We start from the raw sequence: 12,468 nt of genomic DNA, 5'->3' as shown, positions 1-12,468 counted from the left end.
AGGGGAGGGGGGGCAAAGAGGACTAGTTTCCGAGCTATCCAATGTCATCGGAACCGAAGCATTCTTGCTTTCTTTTTCCCACGCCGCTAAGTAAGGATTGCATTTCTTCTCCCTCGGCGGTGAGGCTACAGAGAAGAAACAGCAAACCGGTCAACCCGTATCTTTGTATCCTGACTTTTCTGTTTCATTCAGTATTGAGAAAGTGGCGTTCCCCACAAGCCATGTGGGCAATGAGGCGAGAGGTTACCAAGTCGGTGAGGAATCGGTCTGTCTCTCGTGGCGAATGCGAAGAATGTGCAACTCTTGACCGAGTCCGTAGTCAGGATACTACCTCGATGAACTGCAGGTACGACGGGGGGTTACTGAGCCACTCACCCCGTCCTTCGCTTGTCGCGGTAGGGGAAAAAAAAATAAGAGAAAGAGGGGGTGGTTTGATGTGATCGGCAGGCTTTTGAAGCCATATCTTGGAAGAAGTCTTGGGGTGGTGTGCATGCAAGCAGCCTTACGATTGTCTCCTGCGAGACTCGGAGTTTTCCAAAGACAGGATGAAAGATCTAGAACGTTTCGAACAAAGGAGAAATTGTTATCCTATCGGTGACATTTTTTACCCGTTGGCCTCATTGTAAAATGCCCTATAGTGACACGTCTCGTTTGCTAGGATCGGCCATAATTTCCACATTCATACTCATGTCCTTTCTCGGGTTACGCTTACCCCAGGACATGGTCCAGGTGATCAAGACGTGTATTCCCCTCAATCCTCTCTCTTTTCTCCCCCGGCCAAGTCTTTTACTCCTACTCTATCGTAGAGGAACCGGGATGTGGGATTCTTTGCATTGTTACTTGGCAATGTACGACAAACGAGGCGGGGGAAAAAAAAAGAAGGATGCGAGAAGGACTACTTGTCATTTATGACGGTCTGTCGCCTCACCTGATATCAGCTGGTTAAAGTGCGTACGTCATGGGCCTCGTTCGCTTATATTCTTGGTGTGTGTGTGTAAGGATGAGGTTTTTGTTTGGATTATCGCAAGTCATATCATTTGGACGTGTCGCTGGCCTCAAGAAGAATTTCTTGGCATGAGCCAAGAATGAGTTGTTGATAAGAATAGCTTTGATGAAGAAAGGGGTCTGTGTCTGTGATATTACGGCATTTGTCAGGATTGTTAAGATTTGATCTTTACATATTTGCGCTCTGGATCCTTATCAATCTCATACTTGCAGTATCATCTCTCCATCTTATAGTCAATTAGGTCTTCTCTAACATTACAACGAATATCTAACCTCTTTACTGCGCCTTACTTTGATGCTGCCGCAACTATACCATCAAGACACTTCAATGCATCTCTAACAGCATCCATCCCCGGCTCATCATCCTCGAGGAAATAAAACGTCTCGAACAAATGATGCAGACCATTTGCCACAAACAGCCTCACTTTGTCTTCGCTGAGGCACTCCCTCATTTGCTCGGCAGAGTCCAGAGGCACATGCAGGTCTGCGTCTCCGTGTATGAGAACGGTAGGTGGCCAGCTCTCGACTCGTCGTTTGTTGCTTGGATCCTTTGCCCAGGTATACCCGGCATCGATCTCTCCAACCAAGTCGAGCCAGGCGTTCTTGTAGATGTAGTACTCGTAGAGGTGACCTCTGGGGTGCTTAGGCGGATCTTGAATCACCGGTGCCTGGGGTGCTTTATAGTCTGGGTTCTTTGATCCATCAGGCAGCAACTTGTCCAGTGCAAAGCTTGCGATGCTTCCTACTTCCTGTTTGCCTACTTCGATTGGTCTGCTGATGAACTCGGCCACGTCTGCATCTTCGATGGGTTCTGGGAGGAGGAGTGTTGATGAGTTGTAAAAAGGATGGCGAAAGGTGTGAAGCCCACAAATGCCTAGTAGAGCGATAGGCGGCGGCGAGCAATTATTTATAACCAGCACAGAATTGAAAAAGCCTAAAGCGCTTATGAGCATCTTGTTGAGTGAAGCTATCGTGATACTTGACTTACCAGCACTGGCACCCCCCAATATGACCGGCCGCTCTTTTCCATCCTTGACAGCCCATGATCTCGCAAACTGATATGCCGCCGAAACATCATCGATAAGACCTTGAGTTCCAACTTGAGGCATGAGCCGGTAACTGGCGCTGATCAAGGTCCATTTCCTCTCGAGGCAAGCCTTGTTTGCGGGGAGAGAACGATTTTAGACATGGTGCCACTTTTTAGAGACGAGAACTCACCTGTACGAACCACGGGGCGATAAACTCGCGACCCCAATCTGTAAGTCCTCCAGGGTGAAAGTAGAGAAAGGCGTGCGTGTCAGAGGCGGCGTCTTGAGTGTAGACGTCGCATTCGAGAGGGAGGCCGTGGTGGGCGTAGACGTGAGTGGATTTGGTGAGCATCGTCAGGAAATACTAAGGCAGGGTTGTTTTCGTGGAAGAAGTTGACGTTGTTCTAAAACTTCAAGGTCAAGAAAAGTGTTGCGAATCTTGAATGATTGTTGATAAAGTAGACGGCGTGATAAATCCCCGACGCTTACCATTTGCCTAAATAGCGGTAAAATAAGCACAGCCTGAACTCACGATATCCAACTCACAAACAGGCAACATTAATTCGCACAGAGAAAAGATAAATCATGTGCCCTGTTCAGCGTGACAATTGTCATTCGCGGGCCTTTATTCATGGCTCCCTCATCACTCGACTCTTTGAGTGACGAGCAAGATCAAATTGCAAAGCCCTCAACTAGAGGGACATGGGGGGTATGAATGAGCAATCTCCTCTTCGCCTCCAACCGTGGTATACAGGATACAAATATTACCTCAAAGTATAATGCTTGTCATGTCTCAAACAACAAGAGATCCTCTTCAACTGCGCTTCTCCTCGCTGGAGCCCTCAACGCCTTCTCCCGTCTCCATGGAATCACTCTGCTGAGCATCGGTGCTCCCTAGCAACACGTTGGGGGCATATGGGATATTGCCCTCTTCGCGGCGCTTGGGAGGAATCATGCAGTCGTACCAGCGAGGTACGAGTACGCCGAGGCCGATTAGGAGTAGGCAGATGTGGGCGATGGCGAAACCGAGAATGTGAAGGGGGTCATCGCGGAGATCGTGGAATGCTGGGTAGGCGAAGCCGTAGATGATGGCGAGAACGGGGGCTGAGACGAAGCGGAGGAGGATGGGCCAGAATGAGGGGATCCTCCAGTTCTTTCCGGTTCCAACGATGACGTTGAGATCTCTTCGGAGTTGCTGGCCCTATCTTCAGTTAGCACGGATTAAAGGCCGTGATGTGAGTGTATGACTTACCGAGTAGAAAGCGAGATACCAAAATTTGGTGAGATACACGTTACTAAAGGTGCGGTTCAGAGCAGCGCTCCTGCCAATGGCCCTTCGAATGAATCCCTTCTCTTCAGTAAACTCAAGAGCTGGAGGCACAGAATCAGGTGTCTTGCCGATGATGGCAGAGATGACCGAGCCAGCAATAAAGAGACCAAAGCCAACACCAGCACCAGCTTCAGGGCGGACAGCGTGGGAAATAGCAACACCAAGCACCATACCACCGTAGTATCCAAAGTTCCAGATGAAAAAGGCAGGATTTCCGACCTGGCCGGCAACGTCCCTCCAGCGGTAGAAGGTGGTGGAAAAGGCACATTCGCCAAAGACGACAAACACCAAAGCCACATCGTTGATCCAACGGTCTACACCGGTCAAAAGGGCGTAGCCAAACTCGGTGCAGTAGGGGAGTGAGACGAGGAATGAGATGATGACGAGACCTGTGACAACCCACTCGCGACGCGTCTTGATGTTGGTGTCCATGACAAGAGTGACGACTGCGTCAAGCATAGCAAAGGCTGAACTGTATCCGAGGACCATGAGAGTGAAGAAGAGGGCAAAGGCCCAGAAATTTTGACCAGGAAGAGTGGTGATGGCGGTTGGCAAGGTTAAGAAGCCGATGGTAAAGGAACCAATTCTCTCGCCAGGGACAGGCATCATGTTGAGGTAGCCGACAACACCGAAAGCAGCAAAGGCGGCGAAGCCCTCGAATAGGACGTTGCTGGCGACAATCAGGCACGAGTCCATGACTGCGTTGGAGTGTTTCTGGTTGTAAGACGCATAAGAACTGAAGTAGCCGAAACCAACGCCTGTGGAGAAAAAGACTTGGCCTGCGGCTGTTTGCCAGATATCGCCACTTCCAAGCTTCTCACCATTCCACTCGCCAAAGTACAGCTTGATGCCGCGGCCAGCGTTGGGGAGGGAGACGGAGCGGCCAACGAGGATGATGGTCATGATAACAGGCAGTCCCATGGTGAAGTAGACGACACGACCTGTCTGACCGATACCTCGAAAGATTGAGATCCAAACCAGGAACCAAGTAAAGGCGGTCCATCCCACAGTCTCGCCGATCAGAGCAATACCAGGATACTTTACGTAGTCCTGCACCGAGTTGAAGGTCTTATTGCCGGGAATAGCGTCGACATTCTGGACAACGTCTTGGTAGTAGTACTCTTCAGCTCGTCCCTCCCACGGTAGAGGATTCTTGAACGAGTTGCGAAAGTAGATCATGATCCATGAAAGGTTGACGACAAAGTACGGGCCGACGATGAAGCCAATGTACAACAGACTGAAACCCAAACCCTTGAGACGACGGTTGACATTATTAAAGGCAACAACAGAACCTCCATGGTAAGCCTGACCGATGCTGACCTCGAGAATCAAGGTCGGGATGGCGATGAGAAAGACGCAGAGGAGGTAGGGGATGAACCACTGTAGACCGTTGTTGTTGTAGACCTGTGAGGGATACCTAATAAGGTTTCCCATGCCGGCGCAGCCACCCATGGCCGCCAACAGGAAGGAGGCCCGCGAGTTCCATTGATCACGGCCATCGTCAGAGGTCGAGGGGGGAGGCGACAGCCACTTGCCGACCTTTTTGAGGATCGGGGGAACTGCCATTGTTGGAAGTATGCAGCAGTTGAAGAAGGGTGGGTTCTAATCTTCCAAAGGGAACCTCGAGGAGTGTAAGCTCGAGCTCACATGTCACTGAGGCAGAAGAAGGTTTTCAGGGATACATACAGCTTCAACGTACAGGTAAGGTGCAATACCTGGCTCAACTTGGTTGAGGAATTAGGGTTCGTTCAAGGGCTCTTCCTGCATGCGCTCAGGGTCCAACCAAAGGAGGAGAGAGTTAAAAGAAGCGAGGACCCGAGAGGCTGGGACACACACACTGTCGATGCTTGGATCCATCCGTGGACAGAGTCGTCTTTTTATTCCAGACGAGATGGGACGGGTGTAACATAACGTGGGCCAAGAGAGCAAGCCCAACATCCTCATCCAAGGATCGGGGCATCGCGACAGGTCCCGTTGCAACAATGACCCAGTTAACATGGCAAACTCCTCGCATCAAAGCTGGACAAAGGATTGGCTTGCCTGCCAAAAGATCGACTCGGCGACATGCCGGGATGACCCCCATCACAGCTCTTGGCGAGCATCTCCTCGCTCCTCCCAGAGTCGTTTCGTACGACTAAAGAAACCAGCACTCCTCTGTGAACGGGCGGACACAAACGGGGGGTGAAAGGGCTCCGCTGCCAAGCTTGCCCAGCATCTTGGCGCTTCATACCGGGGGTGGAGGTTCGTCTCCGCAGGATTTTTACGCTGTTGCTGACTTTTGCCTCGAAGATGGAGGGCATCACCGAGAGCCGCTCGCGACGGGGACGGTGAGGTTCTCTCTCCCCGGATTGAGGCTCTGGTGAACACGGGGCCGGAAGTGAGGATGTCGGGGCGGAGCGGTTCACACGGAGCACCACACACGGTCGGTCGAATTAAGCATAACGGCGATAAACACAGCCTATCCTATTTCCCCATTTCCCTTTCTCTAACTGGGTCGCCGGCGTAGCGACATTCCGCCAGGGGGTAAAGAGTGAAGAGCACAAAAAAACTAGGCAGCGGAACATCGGGCGGCAGCGGCGCGCGCGACTCGAAGAAGAAGGGGGGGCAAACCAGCTAACAACAATGGCATTGCGCCATAAACAGGGATCCTGATGTTCCTTGAATGGTGTGGGTAAGACGAGACGACTGACGACGGGTTCCCCAAAGCTGCACCTCCGGGTCTCCAAAAAACCTCGAGGATTGCCGTCTTCCCCAGGAGGCAGCTCTTTTTTGGGCCGCCTTCCCTATGGATGATTGCGGCTGAAGAAACTGATCCTCCTCGCCAAGAGACGAATGGGAATATTCGAATCAATCACGCAATGCGCCTCTGATACAGCAGATATCACATGTTGGTCGCGCGGCATGGCCGTGAGACACTTTTTACTTCAAGATGGGGGTCAACAAGTCTACCCTTACAGAGAAGAGGTCAGGTAAATTAGAAGAGTTGCCAAACAACAGGCTTTCTGTACGTAAGATGCGACTGTCATGGGCCCTGTTTGGTGGTAACAGCTCATAATGACCTGGACAGACGTCATTGACTGCTTGCACAATTCAGGCACAATATCCTACGGTGTGTGTGATTTACGTTGGGTTTACTTGATGAGGTGGATATCTTTTACTTCTCACCCACTCTTTCTGGATCTTTTCGAGACTGAATGATCAACTACTGACTCGTATACTTTCTAACTTTTTATAATCTCCGATTCTAAACAAGCTTAACCTTTTGGTCTGACGCAGGAACTTGAAAGTCAAAGCGGAGCCCTCGAGAGACGGAAGCTCTTTGCCAAGCGATCACCCTCCAGGCATCACTATTTCAGTCTTGGCAACATGGCAGTTTTGGATGAGCACATCTCCGCCAAGAATCCCCGTTTCAGCGACTTGCCGCGGGGAGTCCGTCGTCGGCGCCTCCGGGCTGTCGGCGGGCGAAAATAAGCCATCGGGGACTTGATCGGCGTCATGCTCGCGATGCAACGACCAGATTACTCAACGTGGGACGAGGAAACGGGGAGTTGGTGAATTGTTCATTTCCTCTCCGACGAGCCGAGCTTGACGAATGGCCCCTCCGCTCTTGGCTAGAGACTATTGATGGGGTAATGAGGCGATCAACTCCCCGAAAGGAGCAGTTCACGATCATTCTGATGGATCACTTCGCCTCGGGGTGCCACTGTTATCCTTCGCTTGGGGAACCGTTGACACCACATGACGGATGAGGCAGCAGCACGCAATACTCACAACGGATGGCGACGAACCACGAGATTCCCAGGGGTGTAAAATTGCTTCCTTAGAGGCGAGCTCAGCCTTACCCCACGAGGGCACTTTGTTGCGAGTGTCTCCCAGACGTCTGAACTTCTATTTGCCATTCCTTATTTGGTAAGCAGCTGGCGTGTCGTGGAAACATGCCGGGGATGTCGTCCTAGCGCCACAGCCGGGATCTTTTCACTCCTTGTCTCTGTGTTGGTCCTCTGAGATCGGGTGCTCAGGCATATCGATGTGCTTAGCCTCAACTTTGTTTGGACTCTCTCTTGACTACATTTACAAGCAAGATCAGTTCTGACTGACGTGTTTAGTACGTGCCAAACCATATTATGATGCCATGCTTCTGGTGGTTGAACTAATGTCATTGTCGTGAAGCTTGGCCTTGTATGGACCTGTCCCGAGTACTGGGTACCCAACTATCGGGCTTGGCACTTGATGTAACGTTGTGATGGGATCATGGATCAAGAGGCAATCGCCATCAAGCCAGCTCATCTCTGGAAGTACTTCTTGGCCACTGGTTTCTTGGATATAAGCTGGCTCCATTCGGTACTCGGTCGGGACTTGATCTTAGAAGCCACTGCCAATATCAGCCCATTGCAAGGCGAAGACTTGGCCGAGCCACTTTTTAATGAAGACGCATCACTTGCTTACCCCTGGTCAGAAGCTAAATATACGCAATGTATCTTGTGGATGGCGAGAGTGACATCGATATGTTGATACTGAACTAAGCTAGGGTATCCAAAGTCAAGCGCATGGGGTACTCGCTCTCTGAGGTGCTTCCATGTGTATTCGCAGAGCCAGTTCCTTATCAGGTGACGAGCCTACTACAAGAGTGTGATTATAACAAAAATGCAGATGTTTTACTAAATATGTTGTCCAAGAGAGATGTTCTCACTGTTCAGAAGTGTTCAGGTCGACCACCAAGACATAGACCACCGGCATCACACTTGCAAAGCAAGGTCTGGATAACCGCAGAGCCCTTGCATGAGCTCAAAAAGAAGGCAAGGGCAAAAAGAAGCCATGCAATGCTCGTAATCAATCGTTTATATAGGAACAGCCCGATGCGGGGGTCGAACCCGCAACCTTGAGATCGCGTACTCAGACCAGAGCAACTTCTGTTACTGAGGCATTCTAAGAGTCTCACGCTCTACCGATTGAGCTAACCGGGCGTGGCTCTGATTGGATGAGAGGAGACTGTCGCCAGGACGGCCCAGATGCCGTCGTGGATTGGCAGCGGGAACACTTGACTGTGGGAATCACTGGTATATACGTCTTGACGGACTCTTAGGGGTGCAGCTCCGGGTTAAGAAAAGTAGATATATTGTTGAAGGCCTAGTTTCAAACTTGACATGGGCATGAACTTGACGGTCAGGCAATGAGGGAGGATAGTGAACCAAGGAGGGAGGCCCAAGGTGCCGAGTGACCGTCTTGATACCCCATCTCCTGGAATTCATGACATTACCGTCTCTTGGGCGTGAACAGATTAGGTTGGTTATAATTAGCCTGTGGAAGATGGTGACGGGTCATCTCTTATGCCAAGTCATCTGGGGGCATCGTCATTCTCGATATCAATTGCAATAGCTGATTAATTACCCAGTGCTACTCACCAGCATAGTCTTCGACATGACTAGACGTGATGGTTTCAAGGATCTCGGGGCCTTTTTGCACTGCATTTTTAACCACACACATGTCCTTGACCCGAACCTGCATGCTTACGTAGGTCCCTATCTATGGTGCATCAAGTAGAGTTCTGGGACTAAACTACGACAGTACATATTGGGGACTGTGGTTTAGAAACCTGAGGTGGGTTGCTACCTCTGTAGGGGGGTTTGGGCTGTATTCCACTTTGCTGAGTTGGGCACTTTGGGATAGTCTCTAGCCCGTGATGTATGACAATGACGCTTGCCGAGGACATATAAAGAACCTACCGAGAGGACCTTCTGAGTCGTATCTTGGACGGTAGGACACACATTTCCTACAGCCAGGTAGCATTTTGGGGATGCCATGCTAAGCCCTCTTTCTAGTTCCCTTTTCCTGCTATTAATATATGGATTTCTTTTCGTCAGGCTTTTTAGGGTAACAGAGTTGCAATTGAGTTACTGCCCGATATATCTACTAGGCTACGAATCATATGGGGGCTATTAGAAGCATCTGATCTAGTTTGAGGGGGTGTGTTGACTTGGAGGCTTTATACTATCTGTTCGTACTTCTGGTTTGGAAGCCGTTGACCATGTCAAGGCTCCCATGGGCCATCTTCACAAGGCACGAGACCAATTCGGCAACCACATGTTCAAAATTCAGCAAAAGAGTGCATCCTATTGTTTATATAGCGCCGATTACCCAATGCTATTCCTTATCAGCCCTCAACTTCATCGCTACACCCTCAGATTTTGGTATCTCCTCCGCTCTTCAACATCCTCAACGCTCCAGGGCCATGTATGCATGTATCAAGAAAGACCAAACCGCTACCTTTTATCTAAAGAGTCTTTGCTTTCATGAAAATCGGATCCAAGTCATCCAAAAGTCTTAGCGTCGACTTGACTCTCCAGTCACGCTCTCTTCATACTCTGTCAACCTCAAGGCCTCCTCGACGTCGTTGACAAAGTGTCCCTCGCCGCCTGCTAGCTCCACGATGCCGCTGTTCACCATCAGATGCCAGACTGGGTGGTCTCGGCGCTGGGGAGGCCTCGAGAAGAAGACGCGGACCTTTCGATCGTGGTAGTTGCGCACGATCTCGGTGAGGACCTGGGTGCCTGAGCCATCCATCGAGGTGACACCATGGATGTCAAAGATGACATTGCGGTTCGAGTCAAGGCTGCGAAGACGAGGAAGGGCAGGGTGCGCCTTTGACGTGCCGTACAGCTCCAGTCTACGAAGACGAGACTTGAGCTCGCCAGTGTTGGCAAACGTCAAAGGCTCAGGGATTTTGACAATAAGACAACCCTCGACAAACTCCAGGCTGCTTCGTTCTCCCTCAGCATTCTCGAACCGGTTCGTGCCAGGGATGCGGCCAAGAATCTGAATTCGCGGTCTGGTGCTGTGCTTGATCACCATCAACATCGACAGTCCCACGCCAAACGCCATGCCCAGAGTCAGTGAGTAAAACATGGTCGCCAAGAAGATAATAGCCATGAGGCCCAGCTCGGTCCAGCCACGGATCTTCAGGAAGAACGTGATGTCATGGGGCGCCTCTTCTATCAGCGACCAAGCCACCACGGAAATCATAGCCGACAGGACAGGTTTCTGGAAGGTGTCAGCATTGTTTAGGTAGCAATGGATCGTAGCGTTGGCTACGTCAACAGGGCACTTACTGGCAGGTAGTAAAAGTAAGGGAGGAGGAAGAAGATGGAAAACAGCGAAATGATACTCAAGAACATGGAGCTGGCAGGACTCTTACCACCAGTGCTCTTGTTGACCTTGCTTCGACCATATCCACCAAACGCCGGCAAGCTCATGAAGCAGCCACCGACCATGTTTGCGATGCCAAGCGCAATAAGCTCTCGGTTAGCGCTGAGCTGAATGCCTTGGATAGTCTCGCTGGAACCCAGACTCTTGGCAGCAACAGAAGACTCGAAGAAGCCCAAGAGAGCAATCAGGAAGGACGTCGACATGGCACTTCGGATGTGAGGCATGTGCTCCAGCTTGAAGGGCCACTGGAAAGCGAGAAGGTTACCGTTGGCGGCCTTGACAGTTCCCAAAATCTCAACACCCTTGTTCTCCCAGTCGAGCTTCCAGCACAGAATGGCAGACACGACAACGACAAAGAAGCGGTCGGGGATGTAGGCGACTCCGGGAAACCTGGGCTGGAGGCGATTCTTTGTTTCACTAAAACCTGGTTAGAGGCACGTCGAGTTTCAGAGCCACCAAGCCACAACTTACCGACAGATCATGATGAAGAGAAAGCTGATCCCAGCAATGGCAAAGGTCAACCCATGAGACTCGTGAATGTTTCGAACCATGAACTGGATCTTCTCAACCGGGCTACCGTGGCTCACGCCCACCTCGTCGGCCAGCTTGGCGAGTCCAAGTTCGGGAATCAGCTGGTCGACAGCAATGACGAAGCCGATGGCGCTGATGAAGCCGCGAAGGAACGGCTTGCTGAGCACGCTATCCAGAAATCCAAGTCTTCCCAGGCCAGCAATGAGAACCATTGCGCCCGCCATACCAGCAACAATGCCGCAGATCTGCGCATGCAAAAGGTCGTTCTCCTCGTCGTCTCCAGAACCAACATTCTGCTTCACCACGGTTCCAACAAGAAGCGAGCCGGCAGCTTCAGGCCCGACTACCATCTGTGGGCAAGACCCCAGTAGAGCGTAGATGAAGGGGTTGAAGACAAAGGCGTAGAGACCGTGGATCGGAGGGACGTGGGCGAGATTCGCGGCGAGGGAGAGGGCCATGGGGAGGTAGAAGGAGGCCATGGTGACGGCGGCCACCAGGTCACCACGGAGGTATGAGAGCTTGTACTGGCGCATCCAGTTCAAGCAGGGGACGTAGTATGCGAGATACCTAGGAATCAAGTTAGCAGGTTGCTACAAAGCACCAGTATGTGTAGGTACTGACATGAATGCCGTATCCTCGAATCCAGCCTGTTCAGCAAGCACACTGCTGTGGCCCATCTTCTTGGTGCGCATCCTCTTCTTCAACCACCGTTTCCAATCGTCATGCCCCACGATCGTCGTGATCGCACTGTCCAGCACTGGAATGTGTGTACCCGAACCCCCAGTATCGCTTCCATCCTCGTCGGTGCTCTGCATGGTCATGGCAGGACTCGACGGCCGCGGGCTAAAGGTGCCATGGCTGCAGACACCTGGATGCGCCGGGTGGATGCTCGATCGACGGTGGTTCGTAGATGTGGTGTTGTTGCCCTGCATCAGAGGGGTCGACTCGCTCGCAAAGATCTCGCTGATGGGGGCTCCAGAGGTTGGGCCAGGCGAGGCGGGAGGCGAAGCCATGGGGGCAGAGCTGCCGCTGCCATTGTCGCTGTCAGATCTGTTCTGGGCACTGAGGGCCTGGCGGAGGGCACTTGGCTGGGCAGGACGGTGATCGGTGTGCGAGTTGGTGCGACTGTGGGAGGGTCGATTCACCATGATTGCGAATATCGAGTGGGTGATGATGTTTTTAGCAGATGCTGGGTGGAGTATGGGCAATGTCAGACGCGTCTATGCTGAATTGTTATCACAATACTGCAGGGGAATTGGACTGGATGGATATTGAGGCTGTTTGCGATCCAATGCTTCAGCTGACAGCCATCAACGATCAAGGGCCGACTTTTGACTTTGACGACGACGGGAAGAACGCAGCCGACGATGA

General features: G+C 51.5%; 3 protein-coding genes across 3 annotated transcripts; all 3 read right to left on the bottom strand.

Moving 5' to 3' along the window:
* Positions 1-1,292: 1,292 nt before the first annotated feature.
* On the bottom strand, positions 1,293-2,385 carry NECHADRAFT_81430 (uncharacterized protein; the record flags this gene model as incomplete). Its single annotated transcript, XM_003044607.1, has 3 exons — positions 1,293-1,879; positions 1,994-2,162; positions 2,224-2,385. 3 exons carry the CDS (start codon positions 2,383-2,385, stop codon positions 1,293-1,295), a joined length of 918 nt encoding a protein of 305 aa, XP_003044653.1.
* A 235-nt stretch (positions 2,386-2,620) lies between these two features.
* On the bottom strand, positions 2,621-4,929 carry NECHADRAFT_104684 (uncharacterized protein; the record flags this gene model as incomplete). The annotated part of the gene is made up of 2 exons (XM_003044606.1): positions 2,621-3,234; positions 3,286-4,929. The coding sequence occupies 2 exons, from the start codon at positions 4,927-4,929 to the stop codon at positions 2,848-2,850; spliced, it is 2,031 nt and encodes a 676-aa protein (XP_003044652.1). The 3' UTR covers positions 2,621-2,847.
* A 4,505-nt stretch (positions 4,930-9,434) lies between these two features.
* On the bottom strand, positions 9,435-12,245 carry NECHADRAFT_70017 (uncharacterized protein; the record flags this gene model as incomplete). Its single annotated transcript, XM_003044605.1, has 4 exons — positions 9,435-10,448; positions 10,550-10,983; positions 11,038-11,664; positions 11,719-12,245. The coding sequence occupies 4 exons, from the start codon at positions 12,243-12,245 to the stop codon at positions 9,685-9,687; spliced, it is 2,352 nt and encodes a 783-aa protein (XP_003044651.1). The 3' UTR covers positions 9,435-9,684.
* Positions 12,246-12,468: the final 223 nt, after the last annotated feature.

This window comes from Fusarium vanettenii (assembly GCF_000151355.1).
Source record: "Fusarium vanettenii 77-13-4 chromosome 6 genomic scaffold NECHAsca_20_chr6_4_0, whole genome shotgun sequence".
NCBI classification, from domain to species: domain Eukaryota; kingdom Fungi; phylum Ascomycota; class Sordariomycetes; order Hypocreales; family Nectriaceae; genus Fusarium; species Fusarium vanettenii.
This window is presented reverse-complemented; position numbering and strand designations above follow the sequence as displayed.